This window comes from Suillus bovinus, assembly GCF_016758785.1.
Source record: "Suillus bovinus strain UH-Sbo-P2 chromosome Unknown EDB93scaffold_124, whole genome shotgun sequence".
In the NCBI taxonomy this organism is placed as follows: domain Eukaryota; kingdom Fungi; phylum Basidiomycota; class Agaricomycetes; order Boletales; family Suillaceae; genus Suillus; species Suillus bovinus.
Genome location: NW_024542180.1, coordinates 23,984 through 45,231, shown reverse-complemented (window position 1 = coordinate 45,231; position 21,248 = coordinate 23,984). Strand labels below are relative to the sequence as shown.

The following is a 21,248-nucleotide window of genomic DNA, read 5'->3' as shown; positions in this document are numbered from 1 at the left end:
ACTCGTTGTTTGCCAGTGACTATCCAAAGTCGCGTGCTTCAGTCTTCTGTGTTCACATTAGCATCAGCCAACCTTAGTTGGGGTGTCAAAACTTGTCTCGCCTCATCTCTCCTTTGTCTCTCTTGTTCACTAATCTCTTGCCTTTGCTCGTGCGCGTTACCTTTGCATCACGTACCTCGCCTTTCGCCTTTCGCACTTGTGTGTCTGCCTTTCGTTTACTGCATCATTTCCGCCTCACGCTTCGCGCATCTGTAGTCCTAGTACCCTATTAGTTGTTTGGTGTCCCTCTTTTTACAAAAAGAGGTTTCCCTTTACCAGTTAGCTGCCCTTGGGTCGACAATTTCACTTGCACCTGGGACTAGCTGTGTTTGCTTAGCTTAGCACCAACTTACCACACAGTTTAGATTCCTCATCTTCACCAGGTCATCAAAATTATTGGTGAGTGACTCAATATTCATGAGGCATTTCATGTCCAGGATGATACAGATCACCGACTTGTTGTTCATAGATACAATGCCTGACCATTCATATGATTCCACTAACTTTGTCATTTCAGCATCGTTTTCTGGCTGATCATTGTACACCCTGAATTTCAGGTGATGTCCAATGGCAAGGAGATTGATCCACGGTACACCGACTTTGCATTTTGTGAGTTGCATATCAAGTTTTTGTGTTTCCTTGGTCCAGTGTAGCGATGGTTGCAGCATTGGGCTCGAAACCATGTATTTTCATACTCACGTCAACACCTGAAACATATGCGCACATGTCTGATGCACTTTCACACATATCCGAGCCACTCCGTATCAGATCTGGCACATCGGACCTTCAGACATCGCATCAGCCAATCGCACTTCGCGCGCACTTATCCATCCTGTCTCCTGTCCATCCGAACTAGCCTCACTAGGTGCATAGTTATTTCCGTGCATGTTATCTGACATTCGGACCGCATTATTACATGTCTGCAGCACCTCGTGTCTTATTACATAGGACATCGGACCCAAAATATATTGCTACTATCTTCGCCTGTAGTATTCCGGATTTCTATGTACTTACTTAAATACTCTGTAGTGACCTGTAGCATTCATCATCCAGTAGTTAGGAGCTGTTTCCCAACTCTGTGGATCACCCAGAATATTCTTGTAGTTCTTAGTTGCATTGCGAAATATTACCATTTGTTCACTGTCATACTCTGTCACTTGTTATACTCGTGCATACCGCTCGCAATCCGACACTCGTTATAAAGTTTCTGACCTATTATCGTGAAGTCTGAAAGTCCGAAATCTCGGACATCGCACTTTGGCTTCGGACATCATTTTGCAATATCGGACATTCAGTTCTTTGCATTACTGACACATTTTTACTACTAATACCAATTAGCAATCCCTTTAAGATCAAACACACTTGCTCTGCAAGTATAGCAGCACAGGTTGTGCTAAGATCTACCTAAACATTGTTGACTAGGTAGTACAATTTCTGCTGAGCTCAGTGGAGATTTACACTTTACACTGGTCAATTTCTGGTGCTTGCGCCTTGATGGGCTGTGTATTCAATGGTAAGTGTGATGCGCCATCACCCTGATCAACCACATTCTTGTAACAGTAAATTTCTTAATGATATCTCTTATATATATCTTTTGGACTTACCACAGTATATCCTCCTCCCTCCCTTCCTTCCTTCCCTCTCCGCCTCCCTCTCCCGTTGTTTTTGCTTGTTTTGGGGCCACTCTAACATGAGTTTTTGCTGTTGTATATAACAATGTGATGGTATCTAACTAAGATTTGCCTCTATCTGGTTCCCTTGCAATGCTTTGCCCTTGACCCTTTACAGTCTGCTGTTGCCTCATGTTCACTTGATGTCCACAAATATCACGTGGTGTTGTCACATGATGTTCATATTACAGCTGTCTTGATATTGCAAGTCTTATTGCAGTATCATTTAGTATTTAGTATGTATATTTACATGTATATTACTTATATTGTATCATATCTTTCTATAATATTTAAATGTAACTGACATCCTTGATTCAATTACATGGACAGAGAGCCAGCTATCATAATATTGTAGGAGCAAATGATAACCTGCATATATACATACTAAGTACTAAATAATACTGTAATAAGATTTGCAATAGCTGCTGTGATGAAGTGTTATAAGCGACGCCCTCACAATGCTTTCCATCGGTGTCTGTATCACATCCTGACACTTCTATCTTCACCATATAGCCATATATCAATTAATGTTAAAGATATCCTAATTATATAGGAGACATAACATAGTTACATTTTATAACTAATGTACATGCATGTATATAATGGTCTGCCTATAGAATGTATTCCATCAGCATCCATATAGCCATATACACAGTATAATTTAGTACATATCTGAGACGCACACCAATATTTTATGTTCCATCTGTGTGCATATATCCATATACACTAAATAATTTAGTACATGCACGTGTATTACATATCTGATACACATGCTGATATTTTACGTTCCATCCATGTGCATACCACATATTTACAATGCACATGCTATTTATTGGAGGTGGTTCAGATATTTGTTGTTATAATTCATGTTGGATATACCCTATAATTCTATTGATATTATACATATTGTTATAGGAGAGCTGTCATACTTACATTTTTGACCCCTGGGGGGTAACGAAACCACATATTTAACCTAACCTATTTACAAATATCCTATATAATGTCCCTCAACATTGACATCAGAATCACGAATAAACCAGAAGAACTGCAGCTGGAAGACACCGCAGCGGAGGAGGAATTAAAGGTACTCAGACGGGTCAGTGATTGAAGGAGGCATAGGAGCAGCAGCAGTGCTCATGGAAGGGGATAGAATGATCGAAGAGAGAGGATTTCACTTGGAGAAGGTTGAAGAGCATATGGTGTATGAAGCAGAGGTGGTGGGAATGGTCCTGGTGGTGTAGATCCTAAGGAAGAAGATTGGGAAAAGGGAAAGGGAAATTCCCACAGTGGCTTTTGGGGTAGATAGTCAAGTGGTGATACGCACAACGGGAACCTTTCATTCAAAACCAGGCCACCACCTGGTCAACACCTTTCATGATGACCTCTGCCATATCCTACCAAAGAATAATGATGAGAAATTGACCATCAGGTGGACAGGGATCCCCAGGAAATGACGAAGTAGATGAAGAGGCAAACAGAGCCACTAGATGAGGAAGCTCTGCATCCTACAGACTCTCCCCCTCTCTACCCCATAGCAAATTCAAACAGGCATTCCATAACACTATTAAGCAAGAAACAATGTCAGTCGCCCAAAAGTCACCCAGATACGCCAGATTCAAGGACTTAGGATATAGATCCCTCGTTCCCCTCCAACCGTTTTGTGAAGACTGCAGACACACTCTCCAGATGGCATGCAGCATTGATACAGCAACACACCAGACACATCCACTTGAACAAACACCTGCATCGCATCTCGAAATCTCCCTCCTTGCTCTGCCCATCTTGCAACAAACAACAGGAATCGGACCACCACTATATCCTTGCCTGCCCAATGTACACTAAACAACACAACATCATGAGAATGGAACTAGGCCCCAAAGTACAGCAACTCAAGTACCTTTTGAATGACATAAAAGGTATCAAAGCACTGCTCAAGTACATCACATGCACCCGACACCTAGCAAACACCTTCAGAGACACACTTCCCTGGTAAAACCTTCTCAAGCAACAGCTGAAGCATGAGGCTCAAGCTCTGTGGCTAGCATTTGTCGAGCATTATTTTGGTAATTGGATGATATCACAGTCCGTGATAGTTGACATGGCTTTGAAGGGTGGGGATTTCAATTGTGGCAAGCCATCTATTTAGTTCGGGAGGCAATGGAGTCTGATGAGAGGATGATGCTGAATGAGGCAAAGACGCCCCTGCATGAAGTAAATGGGTAAGCAATTCTAGATAGTACAGTAGTTACAGAGGAGGGAATGTAAACGTAGTGAGTAAATTCTTCGTGCGGCACTAAAATATGTTGTGAAAACAGGCCCATTACATAGCAGAATAAATGAGGTGCAAGAAGGCAAACTTGTATCATATGCAATGTACATATATCTTCAGCCAATCAATGTAGGTACATGCCAAAAGTGGGACTGGCAAGGTTTTTTTTTCTTCAAAAAGTGGGACTACCATGAACACAATATAATCTAGTGCTACTGTGCCCAACACTTGTGCCATGACGTACCATGTATGACACTACTCAAGTCCAGCTGCAGAGCATTGTTTGGTATCACCAGCTTGGTGCCTGGGCTATACATTGCGGACAGCTATAAAGCAAGCGGAATCCAGAAGAGAAGCCATCCTTTGGGACCCACAACCCATCCCTCCTCATTTGGGCCCAATGGGCCTGGAGTTTGACAATATTGAAGAAAGGAGGAGGTGGTGTAGAGATTCGCACTATTGCAGGTCTGCAATGTGTTATACTTCAGTGCATACCACCTGGGTTTGCAGCACCAACTCGCAGCATCATTCCCTAGCCTTTTCCCAGCTATTTCCATATTTGGCGACACTTTCCCATGCGCGCGACCCTTGCATTATGTTCTCGTGCTTTCATCGCCCTATCATCCAGAAGCGTCCACCCACTGTCCAGCAAGTCTCCCTGGTATGTATTTTCATTTTTATTCAATATGACAACATATTAGAGCATGGACCCTGACTTACATACCTTATTACATACATTATCTCACACTCGGCTCACTTAGCGAGACACATATATAGGTCCGCATTTTTCACCCTTACCTTAGTGGAGTTCCCTCATGATGTCCATAGCCAGATTTTGAATTTATTAGCAGTATTTTGTTTTCATTGAGCCCTTGTTTATTGCTCATTGCATTTCGCATTTTCACTATTTCGCTATTTCGCATTTCGTGTTCCCACGCCTCGCACGCACGTCGCTCGCTTCGCACAGCTGCTGCGCGACTGTGGATTTGTCTTATTTGCTTCCCCTTGGATCGAATGCGCTTGTCCCTGCAAGCATAGCAGACTAGGTGTCGCACTGATCACTATATCAGCTTCTTGTGTCCCTTCCCTTGCATTTACCATTTGACCTAGAGCTGAGTTGATTCACCTTTAGTGGAATGGAGGGCATGAGTTGGGTCAGATGAAAAACATAGTGCAGGTGCTTCAAATGGTTGGTGCCGGTTTAGAAATTCTAGATCCCACATCTGGATGGTCTTGTCAGATGATCCAGATATGATGTGCTTGCCATCAGGAGATAGTGCAACAGACATAATGCCTCCGGTGTGCCCTCAAAAAGGGGGACCCACGCCTTGCCAGTCTGCATATCCCATACCCGGACAGTCTGATCACCCGAGCCAGACACAATGTGATTACCATCTAAAGAGATAGCAATGGTGTTAACACAGATAGTATGGCCTTGGAGAGGGGCGCCCACTTGTTTGCCAGTTTTCATATCCCAAACACGGATAGTTTCGTCCAATGAGCCAGATACAATGTGACATACATCCAGCGAGATTGCAACAGAGAGAACCCAATCAGTGTGACCTTGAAAAGGGGCTTTCAATGCCTTGCCAGTCTCCATGTCCCACATCCAAATCATCCCATCATTCGAACCTGACACCATATGTTTTCTGTCTAATGAAACTGTGATGGACTGAACCCAGTCAGAGTGGCCACGGAGATGATATCCCCCACCATTTTCAATATCTTGCACCCAGATTGTCTTGTCAGCTGAACCAGATACAATGTGGTTTCTGTCTGGCGAGATTGCAACAGACAAAACAAGGTCAGCATGACCTCAGAGAATACCTGATTCCCCCTCAGTTGTGCAGTCATTGGAAGCAGTTCTAATGATGCAAGTATTTGCCCCATCACAGAGCAAAACATGGGAATCACTTCCCTGCGCTCCTTCTCAGGAATAACATCTGTCAAGATATGTTCATACCTATCATCCAGAAGACATGTTTCTGTTTCAGATGTTCCAGTGATTAAAGCGTCAAACTGTTCCATCAGATCCAAGCCAACTCTGTTGGTACCCTGGATAAAATTGCAGGCAAGACGAGTCCATTCAAACAGGCTGTCAGATTTGTGAGCAAAGGGCTTAAAGTGCCCATTGTCAAACATATTGCGCAGGCTTTTTAGCAAGGTGGAAATGAAAAGCTGGATGTCAAAATCTGTGGACTTGGTTGGGATCTTATTTATGGAGATATGTCAGATATGTGGCATGGCGTTCATGACATCCCCAATGTCATCAAGTGGATGAGAAGTGATAATGACATGGAAGCTTTCTGGAAGTTGAGATAGTTGGGGGGAAAAATTATTCGAGTCACCAGAAAGAAGATGGAGAATCTGTTCCTGGGATTTGGTGTCACCACTCTCGTCCAACACATCAATGACTATCAGTACGGGTGCAGTGATTGCTTTCAAGGCCTCGCCAATTGGTCCCACAACTAACCCTTGCCATTGTCTTGAAATATCTGCAGTGTGTTTGAGCTTGTTGTCGCCATGAACTGCGCATGCAAATGCACCCCGCATGGTAATATCACAATCAGCTAAGTCACGTATGATTGTGGTGAATAAATTTTTGTGAAGGTGTTCAGCTTTCCTTGTGCAGTTAAAGCAGAAACAAGCTCACATTCCCCCGCATTCATGAGACCAGTTGGCTATGGTATGGGCGATGGCTGATTTACCCTTCCCTGCCGCTCCAGACAATCATAAAATGTGTGGTACATCTTCACCCATGCTACAGATCCAGCACTTGATCTCAGACAAAATGTGTTCCTGAGTACCTGGAAGACAATTCTTAGAGGTATTCCATCCAGCATGAGGCACATATTCCATGCCATTAATATCCAGGTCCTCAGCTAAATCATCAGCATAGAATTTCAGAGGAGATTCAAAAAGAACTTAAAGTTCATCGTACCAATATAACAGATGGGTTTGACGGAGGTAAGGGCCATTTGATCTCGGAACTGTTGCATGAGGTTGTCGAGAACCTCATTGTGATGTTTAATTGTGATCTCTGTTTCATTGAAGACATGCTTTCCAAGTCTTTTCCCTGTAAACAGCTGAGTATTGGGCGATGATATGGTGGAAAAAATGCACAAAAACTCTTCATTTACGAGTAATAGACAATAAAGTCAGCACACTTCAGTGTCTGCCGCACAATCTTTCCAGATATCTCTAGCATGGATTCTATCCTAGCCAACCCCTCCCCTTCTGTTAATCAAGCATAGATGTCTGAGACCTTTGAGAGCAGATGGGACACAGCAGTATCCAGGTTCACCTGGTCAAGAATCATCTGTCGCCCATACAATGTTATTGAACTGCGAAGTGTAAGACTTAGTCAGATTGTAGGTTGTCGGATGCTGTGGCAGCATTTTCTACCATTTCTGATACATGTCTGATTCCGTCAAGATCTGCTTTGGCATTCACGAGCTTTTCCTTAGCAATCATCTGGTCAGGTTGTTCCAACTGACAAGGCAATTTAGTATGTGATCAAAAGAGATAAGAACATTACGAACTGCAATAGTGGAAATCAAGTTAGCAATGCCCACATCAGAAAACTGGCCACAATTTGGTTTGGGATTGAGGGTGTAGGAGATCCCATATGCTGGAACTTGTAGCCATAAGTTCAGGGTTGGGAGACCATTGTAAAGAGTAAATCTCTGCTGGGCTCAGCAGAAATTGTACTACCTAGTCAACAATGTTGAGGTAGATCTTAGCACAACCTATGCTACTATACTTGCAGAGCAAGTGTGTTCGATCCTAAAGGGATTGCTAATTGGTATTAGTAGTAAAAATGTGTCAGTAATGCAAAGAACTGAATGTCCAATGGTGCGAAACGATGTCCGAAGGTACTTATCCAATGTCCGAAGCCAAAGTGCGATGTCCGAGATTTCGGACTTTCAGACTTCACGATAATAGGTCGGAAACTTTATAACGAGTGACGGAGTATGATGGTGAATGAATGGTAATATTTCGCAATGCAACTAAGAACTACGAGAATATTCTGGGTGATCTGCAGAGTCAGGAAACGGCTCCTAACTACTGGATGATAATTGCTACGGGTCACTACAGAGTATTTAAGTAAGTACGTAGAAATTCGGAATACTACAGGCGAAGATAGTAGCAATATATTTTGGGTCCGATGTCCTATGTAATAAGACACAAGGTACTGCAGACATGTAATAACACGGTCCGAATGTCAGAAAATGTGCACGGGAATAACTACGCACCTAGTGAGGCTAGTTCGGATGGGCAGGACACGGGATGGACAAGTGTGTGTGAAGTGCAATCGGCCGATGCGATGTCTGAAGGTACTATGCACCGGATCCGATATGGAGTGGCTCAGACATGTGCGAAAGTGCATCAGACATGTGCACATGTGTAGACTCTGTATACTGGTGACATGGTTGCAGCAAATCTTTGGGCAGTAGTTAAAAATATGACAAGGGATGCGATAGATAGGGTAGATGAATCTTAAGTCTCAGGAAGAATCTTTGTCTACACATACAGGCTCTTCATCACCTGCAGAGCTTAACTCCCACATCATTCCATCTCTCTCCTTCACATCCTCAAGCTTGATCTTCTTTCTTGGGATAGCTTTAACTACTTCAACATCTGAATCCGAATCTGGGAGTGTGTGTTTGCCTGACACAGCTATAGCAGTCTTGGAGTCAAAGTCAAATTCTGAGTCGGAGTTGGATTCAGATTCAGAATACGCTATGAGATGTCAGGGTGAATTGGTATATTATTATAACGTAGAATGGAAGACGGCTCACTTATCAAGGTGCAGTGCCCACCTGCCTTTATGCAGCTGTCGCATGCACTCCCTTTGAGGCCCACACATTCCACATCCCCAAGAATGCAGCAGTCGCACATTGGGAAGCTAGGTGTTAAGTCACAGGGCTCAGAGGGCATCATATGGCCTCTTTTAGTGGGGTCAACAGGAAGATGTTGCTTTGTGCAGTTTGCAGGCATAGTTAAAGGCTCAAAAGAAAAAAAATTCCTTTATAAGCTAGCCAAGGAACAGAGTCTTCTGTAGAATTTATTCACATCCAATCCTCCATCAAAGCACCGACAGATACTTTCATCCAATGAAATGCCAGCTAGTCAAAGTTGCTCACGGACAAAATTACATTCTGCGCAAACTTGCTGCTCTTTTGCCAAATTACTCACATTGATGAAGATAACCTTGTTTGAGGCCATTTGAAGTTATCAACTTGCTACATACATCTGTGGCCATGTAGAGATGGTGCAGATCGCATCACCTGGTCATCTCTTAAGTTTTGTCCTTTAGTTGCAGTTTGACCATGTCCATACTGTAGCTTAAAATGTTTTCAAATGCCATGTAATGGTGGGAGCAAAATGACGGGGGTATGGACCAACCATTTCCCTGCATAATACTGGTGACATTTCAATTCCCATGTTACTGGTGATCTGCCGCTCCCTGGATTTTTCCCCCTCATTTGTTGTCCATCGATACAGAGGACTATGGCAGATCATGCATACAGTGTTTTAAAATGAGATTGGCTGAAATGGATGGAGGTGCAAATATGCTATTGGTCCTGGATAGATGGAGGTGCCAGGGCCCTAGATGGTATTGGTACGGCCGTCAAGTCCCTAGATCACCACTGCTCCTCATTATTAATATGTTGTATCTCTCTAAAATCACTGTACATGCTTCACCATTTTGGTTCGCACACAAAGATGGGTGTCGAAACAATATCAGAGATGGCCCTTGCTGCAAAAGATCAAATATTGACTTATTTGAATTTTATATGCTATATGATTCAACCGCTACTGCGCTGGGAATTAAATGATGTGCAAAACTATCGTCAACCTCTTCATAAAAATTTGGGCTATCTAGAGATATGTAATAAGCTTTGTCAAATGCTAGGCTGGCATTTCACTAAAATTTCGGTGAAAAGACACGACTCAGAATTTATTGCCTAGGTAAGATCTGCACAAGATCTGACAAGTGTTCTGCAATGTCAGACATGGCTTTTCAATGTGTTGCACTAAGAGAGCTGGCAGTCTTAGTATGCTCTAATTTTTACCTCCATTTGCACCACAGGAATTTAAACTGCACTAAATGTGGTAGTTACCCAGTCCTTATTCAAAATTCAAAAAGCAGCTCAACATCACAATGTCTGGTGACAACTACTTGGTGTGAGCAAGCTCAATGACTGGTGCAGGAAAGGCTTTGTCTGTAGACGGATGGTGATTAAAAGTCCTGAATGAGCAGAAGTAGGTGATTGAGAAACCAACGACAATGTTTCCGCGTCAGGTGAGCATGTCAAGAACAGTCAGAATACATATTGTAAGCACACTGGCTTAGTATTGTTCCTATGACATGCATAAGGTGACGCTGAAGCATACCTTAAGCATTACTGCATTTTGAGGAAAAATCTAAGCGAACAACAGTCTTAACTATGCTACATATATACAGCAAGTAAGAAGACAACTCAGCCGTGACTATGTGATCGATCAAGTCAGCTAAACCTTCAAACAAAAAATAGTCTGTGATGTTACAATTGCGCACCGTAGCATGGTGACCCACTGCCATAAGGGTTCCCCTCCCACACTCTGCATTCTCACTATAAGTTTTGTCCTCATCATGTACCAGGTCTCGTGGTTATAACTTCAGCAGGATTTTTCTCTGTGAGTTCAGGTGCTCATCGACGCGAAACTTCTTCTCCATTTCATCTGGCAAAATATTTTATAGGCTATGACAGAGAAAACATGCCGCAGTTGCAACTCTATGTATGCCATTCCAACCAACCCACAAGCAGCCAGGAAAGTTAAGGACGATCATTCCAAACAGTCTCCTCTTGCTGAAAAAAATTACAAAGGTTTCTCAGTTGCGTTCATGGATGGGAAGTTTTGCTGTCCCTTTAGATATAATGGGTGTCTTTTTTTGGCAAAGATTGATCCTGTTCAAAAGCACCAATGTAGCTTTAGACTGTTTCAGGTCACACACCTGAGTCAGTTGGTGGAGATGCAGCTTCTTTGAGGCCACCTGAGTTGGGTCAATACATTGAGACGGTCTATGGAGATATGCTGCATAGTGCTAGAGAAGCAGCTGGCACTCGGTCGATATGTGCTAATTCTCTACACTGCTACAACTACCAAATATTTATTTCATTCAGGGTTTGAGGCCAGTGGATGTGAGTTTGGCTAAAACACTGCACTGCCAGACCTAAGTAGATGCTCTTGATGCTCAATCTGCTGCTTTGAGCTCAACCTGTGGTAAAAATATGGTAAATACTATGCCGTGTGGTGCTGGTACACAGAATGATGTACTGAATATGGTTCAGGGAGAAATGGAACGTACTAGTGCCCAAGATGATGCACCACAGAAGATGTGGTCTAAGGCCCATACTACTGCACCATTGTTACGACTTGGATGGTATCTGTTGGCGACGCTCAAACAGAGCGTGTGTCGTCAATGGTCGAGGACGTCCTTGGGCTAGCCCAAGGTTAGGGGTCTTACTTGGCGAGGCTTCGGCAAGTAAGATTTGACGCCTATGTCCAAATCGGGTAGCTTATGTCAAGCGGGTGCGAGACAATAAGCTAAATCGGCCTAAGCTTACGACACCCAAAGGTTAATTGTAAGATTGTTGTTAATTAGAAGGACAGAAGTCCGACTAGTTAACAGGGGCTTTGCTCGTCGACGAAGTTGATGAGTAAAGATCGAGACTATAGGCTTATCCGCGATGAGCAGATAAGAAGATAGAATATAGCCTGCTGGCGAGGCAGAAAGGATCACTCTGGTGAGAGTAGGAGGTCAAGAACCAAGTAGATTCAAGTTAGGGAATATAGTACATGGTAGCGAGTTTATATAGAGGACAGGAGACATATTAGTGGGTGATAACTCGTACTACCAAGAGAGGCAAACGGTAAAGGGTGTAACCATAAAAGGAAAGCACGTTCGCGTTGAGACACGGGCGAGGCAGAACGTGCTAGATAAGAAAGTGAGTCAGAGGTCAAAATAAGAACTGAAACGCGCAGGGGCACGATCGTGCAGCTGCGGATCTAAGTATAAGTCGCATGTGCGACTGCGCACTGAGTCAGAGATCAAGAAAGGGAAAAGGGCAAAGGGGATGCATCATGCATCATATCATAGGTTACTGTCCAGACGGTAAGGGCAAGGGGGACTGTCCACAGGATCAGTTAGGTGAAGGAATGGAGCATGGATATGCTTCGTCAGCAAAAGGATCCGGCCAAATGTACTGGCTCTGCTGGAGCAACAAGTAGAGGGCGAAAGAGAATGCGAGAATGACAAGGATGACGAGGGTGAGGTCGGGGTAAGGGTATGACGCGAGGGCTGATACGAGGAGGATGAGGAGAAAAATGGTAGGGGCCCAAGCGTCTAGATGTTCTTGTAACAACCATCATCGATACCAACACCAGCACCACTGACAATAACGAAGATGACAACCATGACCGCAAAGTTGAGGACACCGACCTTGACAATGATACCTATGGCAAGCCTGCTGCATCATCATCACAATTTTGAGGCTGCATTGGAGCGTGATATGCAGCACATCATGCGGGCCAATTCCAGCCCCACATCCCAGCCACAACACAGGTCTCACAATGAGATGAACAGTAGCCCACTGTATGGAACTTGCAATTTGGATCTTCCTGGTGACTCTGAGGGATCTGAACCTATGCCCCATTCAACCATACTTCCTACAAATACATCCAAGGAGATTTCAATACTTCAGGTGGATAGTGATGATGCCCTGTGCCGTGTTGTCCAGGTTGAGGAGCTTGCAGGGATGTCCCTGATGATAAACTTTCAACCAGACCTCAAGCTGTTTGTCTGCGAGCAATGTCGGTTTGCGGTCTGGGCAGATCATTTTTCAGGACACATCTTCAATAACCATAGGTTGCTTCTACCACAACACGTCAAACAACCGGTAGTTGATGTCACTGTAACATGAGCATGCAATAGACTTCAGGCTGCGAAGTCACATCAATTAAAGGTAGACCTATTACAATGCCTTCTACCCCCATTGCCTTGGCTGCTTAAGCCCGTACAGGGGTACCAATGCCATTATTGCCCTTACATGGCTGTGTCCATGGGAACAATTTCAACGCATAGCAAGAGATTACATCCTGGGTGGGTGGGGCCACTGCCCTAGTAAGCACGACCAACATTTTTTGGTGCAGCATCTCTTTTCCAAGGTGCAGTACTTTGTGGTACATGCCATGCTGCAGAACATTAGCCTGGACCATCTCTTTTCTAAGTTCTATCAATACTGCTAACCCAGTACATTGACAGAGCTTTTATAGATGGAAATATGTCAAAAACATCAGATCCTGGTGACCTGTCACCATTTTTGACCGCTGCTGGATGGGCCCAGGCAACTGAGGGATACTCCATGCCTGGATTATGTGCTATGTCTGACTCTAAGATAGAGACACCGGACATCTATGACCTAACTCGCATCAAGGATTTGAGCAAGGGATATCTTTCCACTATTTCATCTACATCGGATATCGAGCCTACTCTCTTGGATGCTCTCATGAGCTAGTGAACTTGATAGTAAGATTTAACACTAGCTATAGCACCCATAATTTCTAACAGAATGTTAAGCCGCCCATTTCAAATATTACAGGAAAAGGATTCTGTTGAGACTTATGGGCTCCACTGTGATCGGCTGGTCCTCATGATCTTGCGCACTATTTCCTCTCAATCATCACCGATGGAAGGAACTGCAGATGGCTCAAATGCTCGAGACACTTACCCCATGGATGAAGATGCTGAGGAAGAGGTGGATGACCATGGCAAAGACAATGCTGGCAGAATATACTCCCCCCGATACAGGTGTTGAAGAAGAAGAGGGCCCTGAGGAGTCAGCAGATTTTGATCCATCAGAAGACCATGCTGCTTATCCAATAGTATTGAACAGCGTCCAGATTCAACATGCTGAGACACTGAGGGAGTGCTGTGCTGATCCGAATTCATCAGAAGCTTGGCTTATTGAGGCCTACCATTCTGTTGTATTGTCCATCTTCACCACCAACACCAATAATGACTTACGTGGTCCTCTTCACTCTCTGATAGACTCCTTTGTCATGTCTACCAGCATCGACGTGCAAGGACATTTTGTTCCGTCACATCTCATCTCTAGTTACCTGGCAAAGTTAATATACTCTGTGATGTTTTCCATTCTGACTGAGGTCATGAAAACCTCTGACCCATACCAGTAAGGGTGCATCGTTCTCTGACACAAGCAATCACTGAGTATTTCATACACGCAGAACAATCATGAGTTCTATGAAGCAATGGATGGAGCCTGGAATGTGAACACCATTTTTCTCCATCCGATAATATTCACACCTGTGCTATGCCCTATGCATGGCTCACATTGCTCTTCCATGACTTCAGTTTACCACATTTGATGGCCCTGACTTCACCTTTGATGGAAAACCCCTTTCTCTTACCTCCATAACCAGTATGTATCACAGTGTCTACCGAGAGATGATTCACATTCTGAACGAGTGTCTTCTTTTTGGCACTGGTGATGCTGTACTACAGCATCTCAAGAATCTGGAAGACATCATAGACCAACCTCACAAGCATGTGATTGGCCATGGTGTCCTAGTTTCAGAGATGCAGGCTGCTTGGAATCCAGTAAAATTTATCATGGGCAACAATGTGCTCTGTAAAAAGTACTTCAGCATCGATTTGAGTGGAAATCCTATGCTGCAAAAGGGTGCATGGGAGAGATACCTATAACAGGTTGAGAAGTTTAAGGAGCACCTATACTTCCTGTTGCACCAAATTCCAGGAATGCCAAAATGAGGCTCAGAAGAAATTTGTGCCAAGATCGTCGATACCAGCTTTCAAGGGCAAAATGTCATGTATCTCTTCTATCGCCTTGCATGCATCAGAGATTATAGCAAGTATTCTCGGAGCTCTGGTAATGACAAGTTGACCTTGCATTTCTTTGCTCGTCCTTTAGAAGCCACCCTAAGGCGATTTCAAGCATCTGTTGCTAGCATCAGCGCATGGGCTATCAATTTGGTCCTTGCTCCTGAGGATGTCAACCCTCATCATCACTGCTACCTATTATCCAGCATGGGGCAATGATGGACATCTGAATGGCTTTCACGCATACTCCAAAAGTTAACTTCCAAACACCTTGCTGGAAAGATCAGCCTCAACATGAGCTCATTGAGACACATTCTGCCTGGCATTGTGGAACATTATCGGATCTCAGATGTTCTATCACCAAGAACTGATGATGTTCTACATGCCCAGCTTGGCCATACTCAAGAGATAGGTGATTGCATGTATACTAGGGCGCACCAAGATCACCCCCAACTTACCAACTCGATGGCTCACCAAACCATGTTATTTTGCGACGTGGTGCATTGACCGCTCAGATTATGGAACTCAAGGTATGTGAATGTGTGGTATCATTAAGTTCCATAGCCTCACATATATCGTGGAAGGAAAAACAAAAGGCAGCTCCACATGGCAACATTGCAGAACATGAGGTATGATGTTTTGAACATCATTTATGGCCATGCTGCCTCAATAACTACCCTGGAATCAGGCAGAAGGGCATTATTTAGAAAGGATGAGGGGCATTCCCTTAGCAGGTAATCCAGATGAATTGAACAGCTCAGGGAAGAATTGACACATCTTCAGTTTCACAGTCACTGCAGGTATGCATCAGGAAACCTACAATTCTGCTGGATATCCTGATTTCTCTGTATTACAGTTGTCTGATATCAGTAACAATCAGTACCAATCAGCACACATCAGTTGTGCAGATATGTCAGATTATTAGATCAACAAAATTACAGAGTGTCCAGGGATGTCAAACTTCAAAAGAAAGTTATGCAGTCATTCAGAACATCAGCTTTTCTGATATCAGTAACAATCAGTAACAATCAGCACATATCAGTTGTGCAGACACATCAGATTATCAGACCCAAAAAATTACAGAACATCCAGAGATGTCAGACTTTCAACAAAAAAGTTAGTCAGTCATTCAGCAATATCAGCTTGACTAACCTCTAGATTATCAGAAGGTACAGATATACAATTCTGCAGTGTATACAATTTCCTATCACTTAGTACTTAGTAGATCTCAGTGACTTATCACTGCCAGAAATTTGAGGTTGTCTAAATTGAGAATCAATGAATGACAGTTTGCAAACTAAATGACACCATATATAGTATGTCAGGTGCAAGTGCAGACGTCTGCACTAGTGCCCTATTGCCTAATTAGGAAATTCCTGCTCACCACACACTACAATCAGCTCAATATTTAACATATTTGTTCATTATCTGATGGTGTACAATACTGATTCTTGAATAGTTATTTTAGACAGATATATATTAAAATAAGCTCTATTGTATTGTATTATATACATACAATATATATACTACATTATTACACTAATGTTGATGTACCATAGTGTTGTAGGGACTTAGTGAAATTTTGCATGTTTGATTATATAAGCAGTCATGTGATGTTGGTTGAAGTTAGGTGGGAAAGCTTATGTAATCAAAAATGTGTTTAATGATTCAAGTCTTTTGACATTATTCAAGTCTTCTTGCCTTCTTCTCTTTCTCTCCTTTCAATCCTTTTCTTTTCCCACCCTTACTCTTAGGTCAGGCTCCTGGATATTCAAGTTGGGTATGTTGGTGTTGATGTGAGGGTTGGTGTGGATGGGACTTTGAAATTGGTGCAGTGGTGAGTCACTTATCCCCTCTCCTATTCTTTCCTCTAAAGACTGACCCTGTTCACTTCTAGCCTATATATCTTCGCATTTTTGGTCCTTTTGGTGAGTCACTTATCTTCTCTCCTCTTCTCTGAAGACTGAATTTCTGCTCACTTCTAGCCTATGTATTTTCGTATTTTTGGTGTTTTTGGTGTCTCTCTTAGTCAGTAGTATAGATGCCAATGTAGTAGTTACTTTGAATATGATTTTTGTATTTTTGATATTTTTGATATTTTGACCATTGCAATGTCCTGATGTTATGTTATGTGCTGTGGAGCTGTTAGACAAACTAAACTACATATCTGATGTATTACATCCCTTAGAAACTGGCATCCTGAATTATACACAAACAGTACCTCTGGGTGTCTATGGAGCTGTTCACCACTGATTTTAGGCATGGCACTGATTTCAGCAATTGCTGCATGACTGCATTACCTGTATGTCTGATATCAGACAGTTCAGTAGGCAACAGCAACATCAGCAGAATTGTAGGTTTCCTGATGTGATAGGGCAGGGGCTTTGGATATACCATGAACAGGACCTCAAGTTTGTTTGCGCTTGTGGCAAGTTTTCACATCATGAGAGGGCGGCAGTGGAGACTCATCTTTCATTGCTTGATGCTAATGACCAGAAGGTAATGATGAAGCATAAAAAGGCCAGGAACAGGCCAGGATGGTCACAAGGGAAAGCTACAAATAAGCTCACCATATCCAAATGTTAAACCTGCACAGCTTCAATGCATATTACATAGTTGCTGCTTTTTTTGTTCCTTGTCCATTATCTGTTGGGGCGAAGCCCTACGTGTATGTACTGTATGTAATTTTTCTGGTTTCAAATGATGGATCTCGTTCAATGATCCTGGCCAGGGTAAGGACATTAACACCAACTGAAGGTGATGAGGATGGTGGATTTTGATACCTTCATTGTGTAGTTGTATTGAGCGTGACTGTGAAAGTCAGGATTACATTGCAGGATATCTTGACCTTCCTTCCAATCCTCCAGGGATTGATATGTCAAGTAGAGACATTGAAATACTTAAACCTTGTGGAATGCGGTCACTGTCATTTATAAGTTCAGACTTGAAGCCAAACTTACATACATGAAGATGGCTGTCCTTCACATAATCTGGTGAGATATTCTTCCTGAGAAAATTGAACAAGGTGTTCTGAAATTCCATAGCCTCATTTACAAATCCATGAGCAACAAGCTCATCCGCTAATCCCTTCGCATCTGTGATCCCAGCAGCTGGTGATCCCAGGATCCAGTGTTCATTAGACCTTGCCAGTGTACCGCAGATCTGAGTCGCATTTGAACTGGATTGAACTTTGTTGGATCCAGTCGTCTTTGCCAGCGTGCTCTCATGTTGGCTCGCATCGTCTATAAGCATGTGAATACATGTCACTGCTTCTAGATTTTCATCAATCCTAGCCATCTGATGAAACATCAGCGCATTTGCAGTATTTGTGAGCGTAGTAAATGCACCTGAGGTTCAGTGTCCTTATAGTTTGTTTGTTTGTATGCCTCCTGCACCTCTTGATGGAAACCTTCGCCAACACAAGTCTTGGATTTATTGAGTGTTTCCTTCTGCCTGATATCTGGGATGATATGGGTGGCCAAGTGTTGTTTGAAGAAATTGAAGTTTTTATTGTATTGCATAGAGACGCACTTTTAAATGCCGAAGACTAAGTTAGAAATGGAACCTTGGTTGTAATAAAACAAATAGTCCACATACCAAGCAGTAATCCATGTAAGTCTTGATATATCCTTGCAGCTGTTCGATATGATCTTCAGTAATGCACTTCATCTGGATCATCATGCAAATTTAAGCATATGCACAGAGACAGTTTACGGGCACTGAGTTTTTAGGCAAAAGTTGCACTATGCAAGGTAGAAGGCACTGCAAAGCAGCAATAATACAAGTGAACATCAGTCTAATTATTCATGAAATGATACGTACTCTCAAAATGTCAAAGTAGGCCATGCCATCCACATACTCAATTGTTGTGACATTGAGAAAATGTTTGAGGCTCGACCACCTGTCGACACCGCGCATGCTGAGTAACAAAAACCAAGTCATATGTCATTGAGTCACCAAATACTATGTGCTCATTGTCTGGACTTACTTGATGGTAAGTTGACCCTTGACATCCAGATCTTCCAGGATGGTGAGCAACAGCTGCCACAGATGCTTTCCAAACTTGCCGAGATCATCAGCATGTAGTTTGTTGTAGGAAATTACTAGGTATGGGTCTGAATGAGGGAGCAACCAAAAAAAATTCTGCACAAGCTTGTCATGACTGGATTCAAAATGTTAATCAAAGACACTTACAAAGGTTCTGTAAAGCCCATTTTGCTGTAATATTCGCTCAGACCCAGATTTGGTTTGACACTCCATGGTGTCGTGGCAACCTTGCATCATGCCTTCAATGGTCCGTGGCTCAAACACGCTGGCCAAATCATGTTGACTGCAGTTATGGACGATTTAAGTGCTGCCTTGAGTTTGATGGAGAAATGTTTGAGTTGTTCAGACTTCTGTAGAACAAGGATAGAGTGAAATAAGGACCAAGTCTTGAAAGTATCTTCTAAGGAAGGCTCCTTGAGTGAAGGATTCAAGGCATCTTTTTCTTCTTATTAGTGTAGGTGTACATGGGCAGTATTTATATGTCTACAGCAAGTTCTACTATACCAGAATGGGCGCAAGTAGCATGTGGTATGCATGGAAATACTTGGTGAAGGACAGGGATGGTGAGGTTGGAGCACAAGGTAAGGTATGAAATGACATAGAAAAGGATTATAGAGGAATGTATCCATGTACTCGGATGCAAAGAGTTGTACTCTTCACATCAGTGAGTCATGTGGCTGTGTTTGGACATGTCATAAGTTCAAATGTCTCGTTTTTAAGTCAGTTCAGTGCGTAAAGGACATATGGTCATTACAACGAGACACTTTGGACACAGATAATCTGCAAGACCTGCGCAAGTTGATGTCAATGCCCAGCTCTCCTCACTATCAACTGAGGCAATCAGAATTTTAGGATATATTATCCATTGTATTTGATCACCACATTTCATTGCCTCCCCATGATGTCCATGAGAGCAGAGAGAGTCAAAAACAGAGAGAACTTTGTGATACACTTTGCACTTGAAGCATGCAAATGCAATTTTCTCTGCACTGTTACAATCTGATGAGTCACTTGGATCATGTATCTGAGTCATGGTGAGAAAACTTAAGTTACAGCAAGAGTTTATGTCATCCCTCACCACAGGCATATAACCAACAAGGATTTCCCCTCCATTACCCAAGCCATTTCATATTGCTTGGGGCAAAAATGCAGGATGTAAGAGCATCGGGTGCTTGCGGACACATTTTGTTATCATGCCTTTGTCGAGCCAAAAAATTGCAGGGAGGAAACAATGTGGTAGCCCATGTACTTTTGGCAAGGTATCCTGGTCATAATCATAGGTGATTAAATGCAAAGACTCAAAATGATCGAGAGGGTCACCTACCTGAATGTCCTACCAAAGAGTTCCTGTACTAATGTTGTCATAAATAGCAACATCCTTCCCATCTTCACATAGCTACTTTCAAATGGAGTACCAGTTTATCTCTTGAGAAAGTGTTGGATTGGTGATCTGTGGGGAAATTAAATGGAGGGACTTGGAAATTGTATTCAATCTAAGTATGAAGACATGCTTGTAGATGCGCTGGACCATCGACAGGAGCACATGAGGGTAGAATGTTTGGCCCTCAGAGAATATTCCTCGTGGCTGGGGGCAGGGAGGCAGCTCCTCGCCAGTGGCCTTTGAGGACTGCTTGATGCCATTTGCACAGTACCCCCTCTTATGGTTGAGAGGTGAATTCTTAAGCCTAGATACATAATGGTCTGACAGCAGGAGCATGTCTGCGCCTTTTGAGCCTAAATTAAGATGATGGTCAGTGCAAATAGGGCACAAATGACGGACACAGCAACTGACATTTTTGCCTGGTTCTTCCTTCACAAGTGCAACAACAGAACAATGACGGCGCCAAAACAACTCGCTGTTTCTGGGTGCTATTTGTATGATTTCAGAAAAGCAGTGAGAGGCAGAGGAAAAGACAGACTCACAAGTATAGTCATCTCTGGTGATTGTGCTCATTAGCTTTGGCTCTATGTCACCCAGTACACACAGGAGCACTTGTGGGTTCCTCTGGATGACTGACTGGCCCTTTTTCTTGATGAGACAGCAGTTGTACTCTTATATCACCAGCACCCAGTGCTTCGAGGTCATTTGATAGGACAACCATTTGAACTCGGCCCACATGTCCATAAACAGGCAATGGAAAACAAGTGCTGAGATGAGGTCTGGCCCATTGAAATGGTTGTCGAGTTGTTGATGCCAGTACTGGTGACACTGCTAGATGGCCCTATGAGAATTCGGGAGGAAGTTTGTGCATGTATTGTTAATCGGGGGTGGTTGGACTCACCTCTGTGGGAAAGAATTATGGAGGAAGTTTTT

At 43.1% G+C, this 21,248-nt stretch overlaps 2 protein-coding genes across 2 annotated transcripts; both read right to left on the bottom strand.

Moving 5' to 3' along the window:
* Positions 1 to 17,787: 17,787 nt before the first annotated feature.
* Positions 17,788 to 19,147, bottom strand: EDB93DRAFT_1108857 (uncharacterized protein; the record flags this gene model as incomplete). Its single annotated transcript, XM_041447888.1, has 8 exons — positions 17,788 to 17,810; positions 17,848 to 18,184; positions 18,235 to 18,347; positions 18,419 to 18,434; positions 18,485 to 18,556; positions 18,710 to 18,806; positions 18,876 to 19,030; positions 19,082 to 19,147. The coding sequence occupies 8 exons, from the start codon at positions 19,145 to 19,147 to the stop codon at positions 17,788 to 17,790; spliced, it is 879 nt and encodes a 292-aa protein (XP_041301518.1).
* A 1,285-nt stretch (positions 19,148 to 20,432) lies between these two features.
* On the bottom strand, positions 20,433 to 20,942 carry EDB93DRAFT_1049762 (uncharacterized protein; the record flags this gene model as incomplete). The annotated part of the gene is made up of 3 exons (XM_041444664.1): positions 20,433 to 20,612; positions 20,727 to 20,803; positions 20,858 to 20,942. Coding segments are annotated over 3 exons (342 nt in total), but the record flags the coding sequence as incomplete, so codon positions are not given.
* Between the last annotated feature and the right edge of the window lie 306 nt (positions 20,943 to 21,248).